Here is a 15,707-nt window from a genome sequence, read left to right as displayed (position 1 = left end):
ATACTCTCTGTCTCAGCACCATCCTCCCTGTGGTCCCAAGTAGGAGAGGAGTTAGGATGCCTGGAACTGGGAGGGATGGGGAAAACAAATGGCCTCCTCAAGACCTTCAGATATCTCTGAGAGTCCCCAGGTAGGAACTAAGACCCCTTCCAGGGTAGGCAATGACTTAGTTGGCAGTATTTTATATCCTGTATTGTACTGGAGTCTCACTACAATAAGCCTGGAAAGTAGACAGCAGTGTAAACTTTTTACAGTCAAAGAGCCCAAAACTCAAATGAGTTCCACAGAATGTTAGAGTTGGAAGGATTTAAAGTTCATCTAGTCCACTCTCTGCATTTTTTTATATGTGTGGAAGCTGAGGCTCAGCAAAGTAATGTGACTTGACTGAGACCACAAGCCCGTCAGGGCCAGAACCCGGGCATCCCTCCTCCTGGGTGTGCCTCTCACAGCACTGTGTTGCTGTGCTCCTAGGCAAGTCTCGGGTCTCCACCGCAGACCCAGAATTCTGGTCTCCAAGGGTGTCAGTCACCTGCTCACACCCTAGGCTCTACCACCCCACCCCAGGGCTCTGACATCACCTCCTCTTGACCAATGAGCGGAGGCCCAGCAATGGGTGAGGATGTGAATGTCAGCTACCTCCCCCACCCCAGTTCTGTGGTTGCAAAGATGCTCTAACAGGAAGCGGGTTTAAGGAGCTGCACAGCTTCCTGCCCCCCCAGGGCTGAGTGGAGCGAGAAGGGCGAGTGCCAGGCCCAGCCACGAGACACCGCTTTTTGCCGGGGTCCTCGCAGCTTCCTCTTCCACAGCCACTTCCGTGCGGCCGGGGCCCCAGAGGCAGGAGCTGCTGCCCGTTGCCCAGGCCACCCTCCACCCCCAGTCCTGAGCCCTGCCCCCCTGGGGCCGGGCCAAGCCCGGAGGCTGGCTTGGGATCCCATGGGGGACGAGTAGGGCAAAGGTCTTGGGGGACAGAGGTGGCTGGGCCAGAGCCCTGGGGCTCCGGCCATGAAGTCTCGGCAGAAAGGAAAGAAGAAGGGCAGCTCGAAGGAGCGGGTGTTTGGGTGTGACTTGCAGGAGCACCTGCAGCACTCAGGCCAGGAGGGTAAGGAGGCCAACCTGGAGTTGCTGCTGGGTGGAGGGGGAGGCATGGAGCGTCTCCAGTCTGATCTAGTCTGTGGGTACAGAAGCAGCTTCCGGGAGCTTATGCAGAAGGGGCAGTGGCTTGGGGTCTCCCCCAGCAGGCTGATGAGCAGGCAGGGCAGGAAATGTGGCTCAGTGAAGAAGGCAGGGTAGCTCCCTTGTGTGACTGTCTGGCGGTGAGAATGGAGGCACAGAGGGAGCACTGAGAGGAGAGGAGAGAGAAACTGGACACCCACGAGAGGTAGAAGAAACTGAGGTGAGAAGATTGACAGCTGGCGGACAGGAGAGGAAGGCTGAGGGGACAGGGTCAGGAGATGAGCGGCTGAAGGGGCATGGATGGTCCTTGGGTCTGAATGAAAGGAGACATGAGAAGGGCCCCTGGAGAGTCTGAGGACGGCACATGGGGAGGATGGGAGTTTCCTGGTTGGAGGAGACAAGGTTACAGGGCTCTGGTCCCTCTGCCACCTTGCTGGGGCACAGGTGAAGATGTGGGGTGGGGATAGTCCCCTCCCCCAGTCTCTGTGATTCTCCAGTTCTCCCTGTGCAGAGGAGAAACAGGTTCAAAGTGGAGGGTGAGGGGAGAAGCTGCTAAAATGGGGAACACCAGAACAGTAAGAGAGATGGCCTGAGGCCTGGTGTGACGATGGGGGTAGAGAGTACAAAGGAGGAGGGGGTGAGGACTGTCTGTGGAAGGCATCCTCCCTGAGTTACCTTGGAGAGGGCTTGGAAACCAGCAAGACCAAGGACAACATGGGCTCCCGAGTGTGCTTGGTGTGGCGTAGACACTCCAAACATTTCTTGATCGATTTGGAATTGAATGTAGGTATCCTGACTACCCAGTCCAGCTTGTTTTTTGGTACTCTGAGCTCCTCCCAAAGAAGGGCACGATTTCTCACCACCCCCACCCCACCCCAATCTGTCATTTCCTCTTTGTCCTCTGCTGTGCGCCTGCAGTGGAGGGAGGGTGATGGTGGTTCCCAGCTCATTTCCTGCTCTTAGCCCCTCCCCTGGGTCCCCAGACACCTCCTTCCCCTTTTCTCCTCCCTCAGAGGCCCCCATCCCCACTGGCCTTGGTTAAGGGAAAGCCCGGGCCCCAAGGAAGGGTGTTAAACAGCTGAAGTGGCTTCTCTGTGCCTTTCTCTTCTCACAGGGCACAGCCCAGCTGCCAGTACAGACTCCTTTACAAGGGATTCCTCTTGAGAATGATGGCTCTTGGCCAAGGGCCACATGATTTAATTGGGGCTGATGTTCTTCCAGTTCTCTGCAAACCCTCAGTTCAGCCTCCTCATCTTGGCACTGTCCTTCCCTGTGGATCCCCTGCCAACCTCACGTTGAAACACTGAACTCACAGCCAGCCCCTGATCCCACTCCTCTACCCCTTCCTGGCCTCTGTCCGCATTCCCAGAAGGTGAGGGGCATATTCTCTGGAAGGGATGGACATCTGGTTGCTGGGTCCTGATCCTAATGAATCCCGGAGAGAGAGAGAAGCACCTCCTGCCCTTCACCAGCGCATCACCTGAGCCCAAAGGTGGAGGAGTATCTTGCACCAGAGCAGCAGTGGCAGCCTTCTCCCCTTCCCCCCAGCTCCTCCTAGCACAGACAGGTGGAAGTGGAAGGACAGAGAGAGGCTGGTGATGGCTTCTCTCTCTAAGCTAAGACCCAGCAAGAATGAAAGCCCAGGCCAGTGGAAAGCTGTTTCTGGTTAATTTATCCTCCCTGATTATCTCGGCTTCCCCCATCCTAGCAGCCTTGCTCCATTTCAGCCCCCTCTCCCAGCTCTTTGCCCTAGGTGGGACTCTTTCTTCCCAAGCCCTAATATGTCTTCAGTTCTTCCCTTTCCTAGTCTTTATCTCTTTGAGACCTTCCTTGTTCAAGTTTCTGACTCTCCAGGTTCCTAAGCTTCAGACCCTCCTCCCTGACCCACACTTTGCCTCTATCCCTTTGACTCTACAACCCCAACTCTGTCTCTAACTTTTATCTCTGACCGCATTTCCCTTATCTCTGTCTCCTTTACTCCTCCATCTCTCTGACCCTATTACCTCTTCCCCCATCTCCTTGACCCATTTCCTCTATGGCTCTGAATCCTTAGGCTCTGGAATGCCTTCTTTAAAGGCCTCCTGTGGAGGTTCAAAATCAACAGAGAAGGATGGAATGGGGAAGATCCGATTTGGTTGCAGTTCATGTGAAAAGAACCTGGGGTTTAGGTGACATCGAACTATTTATGAGTCAACAGAGTGATGACCAAAAGAGTTGGGGTAGCATTAGTCATTTGAGAGTAGAGTGACAGCTTGAAAATGAGGGGGGTCTGCCTCATCTCTGTGTTCAGTGCTGGGCACCTGAGGTCGGGAGACCCTGGCAAATGGGCACAGGTCATGAAGGGATGTATGGTAAACTGCAGGGCCAGGACCAAGGTGAGGCAAGAGAGGTGACTAGGGTGCAAAATTTAAGGAAGTTCTCACTTTCAGGGCCAGGAAAGTGACCTAGGTGCCTCTTTCTTAAGGAGGCATTCACTCTCAAGATTGTGCATGTGCACAGTTGGCACCTGCACAACCCTAAGAGTGAGTGCTTCCTTAAATTTTGCAGCCTTGATGCTTTCTTTGTCTCACAGAAGTTCTGGCTTTGGGGTGCAGAAGGGTAAGCGGTGTGGACACCAGGTCATATAAAGAGTGTTTAAAATAGTGTTTGATGGATTTATTGCTTTTCTTCAGTCTGTATTTCTAACTTACTTAATTCCACAAAGAGCTTGGGATGGATGACTTCCAAAACCCAAAACTTTACAAAAAGAGTAAATGACTGAAGGAGTGAGTTGAAGGGAAAACAAGAAAGGTATGCTCAGTACCCAGAAATGTATTTTAGGTGGTTCTATATGGTTCCAAGACATGGCCTCTGAGCTTCCCAGTAGTTAAAGAGGTAAACAGAATCAGGTACAAAATTCATAAAGCCCATAAGAAAAAAATAGGTGGTTTAGGAGAAGCACAGCTTTTTCTGACATTAGCACATGACAGGGATTTCTCTGGTGAGTCTCAGTTAATTGGACTCAATGTTTTATCTTAGGCAATATTCTCTATTAAATCTCCAATTCATTGACTAATTCATTGAGTGATTTAATAAACATCTGTTGAGCACCTTCTCTGTTTCAACACTGTGCTAGGTGCTGGAGAAGTTGTTACTATTTGTCAGAAGGTATAGATACAAAATATACAAAATGTAACAAGGTACAATAAATACTATAGTACAGATAAAAACACAGGACCCTGGGAAGTATAATACAGATATAAGCAAAGGGTTCAGAATTGGAAGTGGTATCTGAAGCCTGTTTTGCAGAATGCATAAGGCTCATCAGGCAGAGACAGAGAGGAAGGCATTTCCAGGCAAGGGAAAACATGAGTGATGGCACCAAGGCTTGTTCAGGAAGTAGCAAAGGGCTGATCATAGGATTTACTGGGGGAGCTGGCTGGAGCCAAGGCTGGAATGGCAGCTGGACCTGGTTTGAGAAGGGTCTATACAGTATACCATGTTGAGGAGTTTCTATTTTATTCTGTTTGTAAGCTAAGCCTTGAAGATTGGGGTGGAGCAGAGCATGTATGCAGCAAAGGATTTAAAGCATGGAAGTGCTTTAAAAAAAAAAGTAAAGCATGGAAGTGCTTTAGAGAGATAACTATGTGTCCTTGTGGAGATGAGATTCAACATATGGTTTCTGAGAATTTCCCGTGACTGAGACACCATGACAGATAAGGTGAGGAACAGCAAGATGGTCGCACTTAGACCTTGTCCTTAAGGAGCTTATAGTTTAGTAACTGGGGAAGGCTCCGAGGTCAGGAGAGAGAATATAGCTTTTTGCACTCTTGGGTTTGAATCCTGGCTCTAGTGGGTGATATTAGGCACTCATTACTTCTCTGACCTTCAGTTTTTGTGTCTAATGCACAGTGCTTGGTACATAGGCGCTTCTCTCCTGAACTCACCTGTTTGAAGATCTGTCACAATTTTGTGTACCTTCCTGTGGCAGATCTAAGATCCATGCACTCTAACCAGGGGAGGTGCTTCACAGCAGCGCCCATCAGCTCTGTTCCATTTCAGTTGGAAGAGCTAATGATACTTTATCTTACGTAGAGTGTTATGTAAATGCACTTTTGAGACAGTCCTTTACCCTGAGTCCTCTTCCAATCACATTGCTGTCCCTTTAAGATTTCTGTAGTAGCAACTAGTAATTATGGAGAGAGAGATAAACTTCAGGTCAACAAAGGCAGAATTTTATAACAGGAATGGACAGTCTGGAGAGGCAGTGAGCTCCCCCTCACTGGGGGGAGTTTATGTCAAGACTCTAGACCCAATGGGCAGAGAGATTGTAAGGGGTTGGCAGGCTGGAGCTGATGTCCTGCAAGAATCTTTCCAAGTTTTTATTCCACGAGTTTTGCTTTCACCTCCCCAACCCCCCTTCACTAACAGGTCCATTTCTCAGATCCCCTGTTGTCTCTGACCTTCCAGACCTTCTGATTTCTTTCTCTGCCCCATCTGTGTTCCCAGTGCCCCAGGTGCTAAGGAGCTGTGCAGAGTTTGTGGAGGAGCATGGAGTGGTGGATGGGATCTACCGCCTCTCAGGGGTCTCTTCCAACATCCAGAAGCTCCGGTGAGTCAGGCAGTGAGGGGAGTCTGGCTCTGTGGCCAGGAGGCCAGGAAGCCAGAGGGGTGCGGGGGATTGGGGAGAAGGAAACGTAGATGATAGATATTGTTCAAGAAAGGAGCTCTAGTCTCCTCTGCAGAGGTTGACACCATGCCTCACACTCTCCACAGGCGAGCCTGCACGTGTGAGTGTGTGTGTGAGAGAGACACTCATGCACATGCACACACGCACACACATCTCCACTTCCACATGCACCCACCCAGCTTTAAAAACAAATTTAGGTATAATTCACATGCCATAAAATTCACCATTTAAAATGTATAACTCAGTGGTTTTTAGTATATTTATAAGATTGTGCACCACCACCACTAATTCCAGAACATTTCATCAACCCAAAGAAACCCTGTATCTATTAGCAGTCACTCCACATTTCCCTTCTCCCTCAGACCCTGGCAACTGCTAGTCTACTTTCTGTCTCTGTAGAGTTGCCTGTTCTGGACATTTCACATAAATGGAATCATATAATTGTAACTTCCTGTGTCTGGCTTTTTTTTCGCTTATCATGTTTTCAGGGTTCATGCATGTTGTCACATGTCCCAGTACTTCATTTCTTTATATGGCTGAATATTCCATCGTGGCATTATCACATTTTGTTTATCCACTCATCGGTTGATGGCTATTTGGGTTGTTTCCACTTTTTGGCTGTTCTGATTAATGCTGCTGTAAACATTTGTGTACAAGTATCTGTGTGGACATATGGTTTCAATTCTCTTGCCTATATACCTAGGAGTGGAATTGCTGGGTCCTATGGTAACTCTAGGTCGAACTTTTAAAGAAACTGCCAAACTGTTTTCCGTGTAGCTGTTGTATCATTTTGCATTCCTGCCAGCAATGTATGAAGGTTCCAATTTCTCCACATCTCTTCCAACATTTGTTACTGTGTGTCTTTTTGATTATAGCCACCCTGAGGGGTGTGAAGTAATATTTCATCTATGTTTGCATTTCCTTACTAGCTAATGATGTCAAACACCTTCTGTGTGCTTATTAGCCATTTGAACGTCTTCTTTGGAGAAATGTCAATTCAAAACCTTTGCTCATTTTTTTTTTTAATCTTTTGGCCACGCTACACGGCATGTGGGATTTTAGTTCCCTGACCAGGGATCGAACCCACACTTCCTGCATTGGCAGCATGGAGTCTCAACCACTGGACTGACAGGGAAGTCTCTGTTCATTTAAAAATTAGATTATTTGTCTCTTTTGAATTGTAAGAGGTCTTGATATATTCTGGATATTAGACGCTTATTAAATCTTTGATTTGCAAGTATGATCTCTCATTCTATGGATTGTCTTCATTTTCTTGATAGTGTCCTTTGGTACACAGTAATTTGTAATTTTGATGTTAAATTTATTTTTTCCTTGGTTGCTTGTGCTTTTGGTCATATCCAAGAAACAGTTGCCTAATACAAGGTCATGAAGATTTACACTTATGTTTCCTTCTAAGAGTTACACTCGTCCGTCTTTACAGGTACCCAGGGACTCACATTTAGGCTCATCCCCCTGCCTCTACTGACTCCTACACACCCCTGCAGTGCTACTCACACCTACTCTACATCCTGACATATACCTCTGTTCACGCATAGACCCACTTACCTGTCTACCTACTCATCTCACATCCACTCAGCACATTGACAGATACGCCTTATACTTGCTGCCTCACATATATACATGCCCCAACCTCTTCCTTCCAAGTTTCATACATGTTGACCCTCGACCCTGCCTGGAGCCCATCGCTACAGCTTTCCCTCTGCCCACATTTCCCCAGACCCCCGTCACTCCTGACCACTCTGCACCTCCCCAGGCAGGAGTTTGAGGCTGAGCGGAAGCCAGACCTGCGGCGAGATGTTTACCTGCAGGACATTCATTGCGTCTCCTCCCTGTGCAAGGCCTATTTCAGAGAGCTGCCAGACCCCCTGCTCACTTACCGGCTCTATGACAAGTTTGCTGTGAGTTGAGTGACAGAGGGGTGGAAGAGAAGGATGAGGGTGGCTGCTCTGGTTTTGACATCCCAGGTGTGTCCAATGCCAGACAGAGTCCTAGGGATCCTGCATGACAGAGAGCACATGAAAATGAAAAGACCGCCCCCCCCCACAAATCTCCTAGCCCTGCTGCCTCTACCCTCCCCTGTCCCCCTGCTCTTCATTGTCCTTCCTTTCCCTAAGGCCTGCAAACTTCACACAGTGCAGGGGGAGACTGGGGCAGAGTAGAGGCCAGACAGAGAGTAGAAGTTGGAAAGCCCTTGGAAATCACCTAGACCGGAGCTTCCCTACATTTAAGAGAAGGAGAACCCTTTTAGGAAGTCAAATTTTTTTCCAGCATGCCGTTCCACGAACTGTGATTGTGTGCTGAACATCTTCTGAATAATAAAATACATGACAAAAGAGCTATCTGGAATTGAGTAACACTTTTAAATTAAGTTGCATTTTATTGAGCATGACATCATTTAGAGATCCTGAATACCAGGGCATGCCATTCAGCCCATACAGGCCAGATTGGGTAGGCACAGGCCTTCCTTGAAATAAAATCCATGGCCCCTGGGGCACCCACAGGGTTAGGGTTAGGTACTGATGTGTTCCAATACCAGAGCACTACTGGTGAGGATGCTAAGACAGAGAGTGGCAGTGAGTTGCTCAAGGTCACCAAGCTATTGAATGGCATAGCTAAGATTCAGCTACAGGTCTTGTGGGACCCAAATTCTGTCTGCTCCATCAGTGTGCTTCGAAGATCCGGTGGAGGCGGGGGACGGTGTGGGGTACAGCACAGACCATCTCTGAGAGTTTTGCTCAGAGCTCTGGGGAGGAAGCAGGGGCAGCGCTGGGCCACTGACTCCTGCTCCTTGCTGCCAACCAGGATGCTGTGGCAGTGCAACTGGAACCTGAGCGCTTGGTCAAGATCCTAGAGGTGCTTCGAGAACTCCCCGTCCCAAACTACAGGTGTGTGCGGCTCCCCCCCACCCAGAGTCCCAACTCCCGTCACTCAGCCCAGACTCTCGCTCCACCTGGGGCCTTGACTTGTCACTTCTCTTCCTGCTCCCACACCTCCATTCTATCCCTGCCTGAGAGTTTCCCATGTGAGCTCTGCCCCATGATGCCCCCTTTCTACAGGACACTGGAGTTCCTCATGCGGCACTTGGTACACATGGCCTCATTCAGTGCCCAGACCAACATGCACGCCCGCAACCTGGCCATCGTGTGGGCCCCCAACCTGCTGAGGTGGGTGCATGTGTGGGGATCCTGGTGGAGTCTAGCCCCTGGGAGGCTGCTCGAGAATGGGGTGTGGCTGTGTAGGTGCCCTGGAGAGGGGTCTCACCCAGCGAGAATAGGAAGCTTCAGGATTACAAAGAGTGGGATGGAACTCACCCATGTGAGCCCCTTCTTTGAGCTTGAGTAAAGTCCCTAAGGACAGGGCTTTTATGTTTCTTTTCTTTCTCCTTTTTTTTCCCCCACACTGAGTGACATGTGGGATCTTAGTTCCCCACCAAGGATCAAACCCGTGCCCCCTGCAGTGGAAGGGTGGAGTCCTGACCACTGGGATGCCAGGGAATTCCCAGGCTTTTGTGTTTTCTTACACTGCAACACTGCTCAGAGACTGGAGCAGTACGGGGGGTGGGGGTGGGGTAAGATTCCTTGTCAAATGTTTGTTGAGCAAATGTCTTGGAGAAGTGGCCTGCATGTCATTCGCTGTGGTGCGAGGCAGACTATGAGAAGTCCTGAGATTCGTTATACACAAGGCACCCTGGTGTACAGAGGAGGTAGAGATTAATCCTGAGGAGGGTGTCCAAGAAGGCTTCCTGGAGGAAGTGGCCATTTGAGACTTGAATCACATATGTAGATTAAGAGGTGGAGATAGGGTTAATGGCATTCAGGGGAAAGGATCTAAGGTATTTTTAGGGAGAATTTGAACGGGGAAGTGTAGTGGGGCTGGGGGAGAATAACTCCACATCTCCACAGGTCTAAGGACATAGAGGCCTCAGGCTTCAATGGGACAGCAGCCTTCATGGAGGTGCGTGTGCAGTCCATCGTTGTCGAGTTCATCCTCACGCATGTGGACCAGCTTTTTGGGGGTGCTGCTCTCTCTGGTCAGTGTCCTTCACACTCACCACATCACCACTCTCTTTCTGGGGAGTCATGTCAGAGTTATAGAGGGCCTCCAAGATCATCTAGTTCAGTCTCCCTGCTTTGCAGATGATAGAACTGAGTCTCATAATGTAATGTTGCCTATGGTCATGTGGAGAAGACCCTGCAGAGAGAATGGCGCAGTCAGGACTTCAGTAGGCAGCTTCTGCTCTCAGTCCAGGGCATAGCTTCATCTCTTAATCACCATCTATCCTGGTTCTCAAGGCTAGTGACTGATCATTCCCACCCCTGGCTCACTGGGCCAATGTCCTGGAATCTCCTGTTGCTCTTTGTCCCTGAGGACTTCCTCCTGAGGAGCTAGACACAGAGGGTCTATCTCCAGGTATATCCCTAGCCTGGTAGTTGGTGAGTGGGAGGATGCAGTAAGGAGGTGGGTACCCAAAGCCCTCTTTCTGTTCCTAGCTGGCCAATTCTTCTTCTTTTCCTAGGTGGTGAGGTGGAAAGTGGATGGCGATCACTTTCAGGGGTCCGGGCATCAGGCAGCCCTGAGGACCTTATGCCCCGATCCTTGCCCTACCATCTGCCTAGCATCCTGCAGGCTGGTGATGGCCCTCCACAGATGCGGCCCTATCACACTATCATAGAGCTTGCAGAGCACAAGTAAGGCCTCCTTCCTGGGCCCTCCTCCCCTGCAATGACCACTGGGATCCAACCCCAGTGATTTCTCTATTCCCTCCAGGAGGAAGGGGTCTTTGAAGGTCAGGAAGTGGAGATCAATCTTCAATCTGGGTCGCTCTGGCCAAGAGACCAAGCGTAAACTTCCACGGGGGGCTGAGGACAGGGGTAAGTCTGGGGAGGTGTAGGGGGAGCTCTGCTGAGTGTGTGTCAGGCCCTGGCTCTACGCACATCCCTGTCTTGCAGAGGACAAATCTGATAAGGGGACTCTGCGGCCAGCCAAGAGCATGGACTCGCTGAGTGCTGTGGCTGGGGTCAGTGATGGTGAGTATAGGTGTGCACGCCTGTGTGTGTGTGTGTGTGTGTGTGTGTGTGTGTATGTGTGTGTGTGGGGGGGGTTAGTGATGGCTAGTGACTATCTCCAGGGAGGGAAGGGGGTTCCTAAGTATGTGTAGGTGGGGTGACCCCTGACCTGCTGGCTGTGCAGGGTTCACAGTGCTGGCTAAGGGAACCTGGGCCTGGTGCCTTCCAGGCTAGAGAAAACAGAGGGCACTCTCCAGAGCCTTTCTGAGGTGTCCAGGCTCCTTGCAGCTGTGGCTATTGCCCACCTCTCTCTCCTCCACAGAGCCAGAAGGGCTGGTGGGACCCAGCAGTCCTCGGCCAGGCCCGATGCTGCCGGAGAGCTTGGAGAATGATTCTGTGGAAGCAGCAGAGGGTGAACAGGAGCCCGAGGCAGAGGCACGGGGCGGCACGAGCTCTGAGCCTGGCACGCCACGACCTGGGCGGTCGGCAATCCGTGCTGGGGGCAGCAGCCACGCAGAGCGCCGTGCTGGCGTCCACATCTCAGAGCCCTACGATGTCAACCTTCCGCCACACATCAGGTCTATGCTCAGCATACCTCCAAACATCATCTCTAACACCTCCGTGGCCGGGTTTGCCCGTGGTCTTGAGTACCCTGCCCTACAGCCCCGGCCAAGCCCTGCCTTTGGCCCTGGCCCTGGCCCTGGCCTTGGCCCTGGCCCACCAGGTGAGGACCCAAGGATTGCTCAGGACTCGGAGAGGGGACTAGAACCCTAGGCTGAGGCTCTGACGCTGTTGTGTCTGTCCTGGGCTTTGGGTGGTAATCTTTAGCTGCCTCCCTGGATTCAAGATTGGGGGAATCCAGTAACCTAATGGTTATGTGAAATTCATGCAGAGAGGATCTCTGGTAGCCTTAGATCACCGATATACCCAAGAATGGGGATCTCTGTCAGATGTATACAGCAGCGATTATGAGGTACAAAGTGGGAATATACAATACATGATGGTAATAATACTAATAGCTAACATTTGTCGAGAGCTTATGAGGTGCTTTCTTAAGGACTTCGAAGGCATTAGCTCATTTCATTTTCTCATGATGTTGACACAGGTATTGTTGTTATCCTTACATTACAGCAGTGGAACCTGAGACTTAGGTTAAGCAATTTGGTAGGTGGTGGCAGAGCTGGGATCTGATCTTTGCTCTGACTCCAGTTCCTGAAGTGCCAATAAGGAGAAGTACTGAGGCAGCACTGGGTAGTGCGTAAGGATAAGGGCTACAGAGTTAAGTAGACCTGGATTCAAATTTTGGCTGTGTCACTCATCGTTTGTGTGACTGTGGACAAATCTGAGTCTCAATTTCTTCATATATAAAATGGGGACAAATACCCTACATTGTAGGGTGGTTCTATGGAGAAAATAAGATAATGTGTTATAAAATGTATAGCATAGTTCTTGGCACCTGGTAGGAGCTCAATAAAGGTGGCTATAAACCAACAGTTAGGGATATTGGTCTGAGAGGATCAGCCACATAGAGTATCTATGCTGACAATGTTGGGCCCATTCTGTAGCAATGCTACGAAGACTCACATTGGAAAGGGTTAGGGCTGGTCTTGACCTTTGTATTCCTGAGACTACCTCTCTCCCAACAGATGAGAAATTGGAGGCAAGTCGAGCTCCAGGTCCCCTGGCTGACTCAGACCCAGCAGACGTGACCCCTGCCCTGGAGGACTGCCTGTCCCAGGAGGTGCAGGATTCCTTCTCCTTCCTAGAGGACTCAAGCAGCTCAGAGCCCGAGTGGGTGGGGGTGGAGGATGGGGAGGTGGCCAAGGCAGGACCAGCAGGAGCAGCCTTCTCCCCTGGGGAGGACGACCCTGGGATGGGCTACCTGGAGGAGCTCCTGGGAGTTGGGCCTCAGGTAAGGAGGCGCTGTGCTGGGTTTGAGGGTGGTAAGGGATCCAGAGGGTGGACAGGGCCACCTGGTCCTGAGCCACAGTGCTGTGCTTACAGGTGGAGGAGTTCTCTGTGGAGCCACCCCTGGATGACCTGTCTCTGGATGAGGCGCAGTTTGTCCTGGCTCCCAGCTGCTGTTCCCTGGATTCTCCTGGCTCCAAGCCTGAAGCAGAGGAGGAAAGTGGGGAGGAAGTCTTCCTGAGTGCCTATGATGACCTAAGTCCCCTTCTGGGGTCCAAACTCCCGACCTGGGAGGGTCCAGATGGCCTAGAGGAAAAGGCAGCAGGGTCTGGAAGACAGGAGTCTCCAGGGCAGGTTGAGGGAGAGCAGGCAGTCTGGAAAGTTGAGGAGGACAAGGAGGCTGAGCCTGGAAGTAGATGGGACATCAGGGAGGAGGCTGAGGGGTGTCCAGAGAGTGAAACAGAGGGTGGAGAGCCCAGTGAGGAAGGAGTGGAGGCTGAGGGAAGCCAAAAGGCGATTGACAGTTTGAGTGAAGGATGTGGGGAAGAGACAGAGGAGACAGAGGCCAAGGGAGAGGAGTCCAAAGGTCAGCAGGAGGATGAGAGTATGGAGGAAGCTAAGGGTGTGGAGGAAGCAGGAGGACAGCAGGGTAAAGACAAGGGGAAGGAAAGAAAGACTGAGAGAGAGGAAGAGGCTGAAGAAGGAGATGAAGCCCAAGGAGAAGCCGGGAGGAACCCAGAGCATGCGGTCCAGGAAAACCCAGTTGCTGAAGAGAGCTGGGAAGTTGTACACAAACAAGAGGCTGAAGGAGGCAGAGAAGATGAGGTCAAAGGACAGAGGGGGAATGAGGACCAAGAAGCAAGAGAAGACCAAGGAGATGGTGAAGATAGCAGAATCCCAGAAGAAGTAGCTGAAGGAGGAGCAGGGGAGGTCAGCAAGGAACGGGAGTGTGGAGACGGAGAAGCTGAGGGAGACCAGAGGGCTGGAGGTGACCATTTAGAGGAGGGCTCCCTTCCTGAAGGGTCACATGTAGAGTCCCTGGAGGTTGACAGTGCCAAAGAGGGCAATGCCCAGTCCTCTGAGACAGAACAGGCAGCCCCACAGCCACCCCGGCCAGAGGAGATGGGTCCTGAGGGGAAACCCAGTCCCCTTGGCTCAGCTGGTGGTGTGGGCATGCGCCTGGCTTCCACCCTGGTTCAGGTCCAACAGGTCCGCTCTGTGCCTGTGGTGCCCCCCAAACCACAGTTTGCCAAGATGCCCAGTGCTATGTGTGGCAAGATCCATGTGGCACCAGCAAACCCATGCCCAAGGCCTGGCCGGCTTGATGGGACTCATGGGGAAAGGGCCTGGGCGTCCCGAGCCTCCCGCTCCTCTTGGAGGAATGGGGGCAGTCTTTCCTTTGATGCTGCTGTGGCCCTGGCCCGGGACCGCCAGAGGACTGAAGCTCAAGCAGTTCGGCGCACCCAGACCTGTACCGGGGCTGGGGACTACAGCCTCATTCCCCAAACCTCCCCCTATAGCGTGATCCCTGCTTGTTGTCCTCGGCCCCTTAGCTGCCTTGAGCTCCAAGGTGAAGGCACAGAAGGGTCTGGACCCCGGAGTCGGTTTAGTCTGCCCCCCAGAGAGCCCCAGCCCCCTGACCCCCTTAAGTCCCCCCAGCGCCGATCGTATGCATTTGAAACACAGGCTAATTCTGGGAAAGGTGAGGGACTGTGATTAGGACCAGAGCTCTGGGCATAGGGGACAGTAGCTGTCTCCAGGGTCTTGGACTAGCAGTCTCTTCTGTAGCCTGAGCAGCTATAGTGCCCAACTCTATAGGTTTTGGCCCTCCAGCTTCTCTTTTTGACTGTGGGAGGCACGTCTCGATCCGTTTACCTGAGCTCGTCTCAGACACAAAGCACTTAACCCTTAGGATATTCCAGAGAAAGTCACCAAGATCCTGTTCCCAGAGAGGCGGTCATTGGCCAAAGGGAACAAAGAGTAGGCGGAAAACTTAATGGTTTCTCAAAGCGAAGAATGAAGGGGGAACTCCAGCCAAGTTCCTGCCCTCCTCTGAGGCAATGAACTTCTCTTCATGGAAGTCCAGAGTAGAGGCAGGGGTCAGGGCCAGGCCCGAGCCTATGACACACAAACACATCTAGAGTTAACCATTCTTGTTCTACTTTTGCGCCCTCGGACACCTCCTGCTCCTCTTAACTCCAGATCAGGAGAAAAATGTCCAGGAAACTCTTGGAATGCGCAGTATTTGTTGGAGGGACTGGCTCCATTCCCAGCTCCCCCACCCTCTGCCTTCCTGCATCTCAAAGAAGAGAGGTCTTGCATAGATCTCTCTGGCCTTTCTCCTTTGGAATAACTTCCTATTTTAGGGAAGGGGGTGGCATCACTCAGGTCCTGGGACTGCTTCTTCTGACAGGCTGGGGCCACAGGTCCCAAAGGGCAATGTCTCAGAATAAATGTTGTATTTTTACAGTGTGGTGTCTCCTCATTCTTATTAAAGTCTTGAGTGATAGGTATCCTATTTTCATGTATTTGGCCAAACGCTGTCTTTTTCTGTTTTTATTGTTTGGGTGCTCTTCCTCAATTGCTGTCGTGGAGACCTGTAGCTAGAAACTAGAGCTGGGTTCATGGTGGTCAGGAAATGGGGAAGAGAAACTTATATTTACATAATGCTCACTATACGCCAGTAAGGGCTAGGTATTCTATGTGCACAGAATTTATCCCCTCGATCTTATTTAGTCTACCTAATAAGTCTGTAAGGTTGGTACTGGTTATCTCCATGTTACAGATGAGGAAACCAATGTTAATTAAGTCAAAAGGTCTGTCAAAGGTCTCAGAATGAAGAAGTAACAGAGGCAGGTCTGAGACTTGAGTCTGTCTGGCTCCAGAGTCTGGACTCTCTCCACTACACCAGACTACTCCAAATCCACTGA

The 15,707-nt window shown here is 51.1% G+C and overlaps 1 protein-coding gene across 7 annotated transcripts; it reads left to right on the top strand.

Moving 5' to 3' along the window:
* The first annotated feature begins 79 nt into the window (after positions 1 to 79).
* On the top strand, positions 80 to 15,246 carry ARHGAP30 (Rho GTPase activating protein 30). 7 transcript variants are annotated; one of them, XM_057728647.1, is made up of 13 exons: positions 80 to 1,099; positions 5,662 to 5,764; positions 7,621 to 7,754; positions 8,365 to 8,474; positions 8,666 to 8,748; positions 8,920 to 9,027; positions 9,766 to 9,893; positions 10,380 to 10,551; positions 10,631 to 10,734; positions 10,813 to 10,890; positions 11,192 to 11,593; positions 12,516 to 12,781; positions 12,874 to 15,246. In XM_057728647.1, exons 1-13 carry the CDS (start codon positions 1,003 to 1,005, stop codon positions 14,491 to 14,493), a joined length of 3,405 nt encoding a protein of 1,134 aa, XP_057584630.1. In that variant the 5' UTR covers positions 80 to 1,002; the 3' UTR covers positions 14,494 to 15,246. The 7 variants fall into 7 exon arrangements, with proteins under 7 accessions (XP_057584630.1, XP_057584624.1, XP_057584626.1 ...); XM_057728641.1 differs by lacking the exon at positions 8,365 to 8,474 and having other exon boundaries at positions 7,617 to 7,761; XM_057728645.1 differs by lacking the exons at positions 80 to 1,099; positions 8,365 to 8,474 and adding an exon at positions 1,939 to 1,956 and having other exon boundaries at positions 7,617 to 7,761.
* The last annotated feature ends 461 nt before the right edge of the window (positions 15,247 to 15,707 follow it).

This window comes from Hippopotamus amphibius, chromosome 3 (genome assembly GCF_030028045.1).
Source record: "Hippopotamus amphibius kiboko isolate mHipAmp2 chromosome 3, mHipAmp2.hap2, whole genome shotgun sequence".
Lineage (NCBI taxonomy): Eukaryota > Metazoa > Chordata > Mammalia > Artiodactyla > Hippopotamidae > Hippopotamus > Hippopotamus amphibius.
This window is presented reverse-complemented; position numbering and strand designations above follow the sequence as displayed.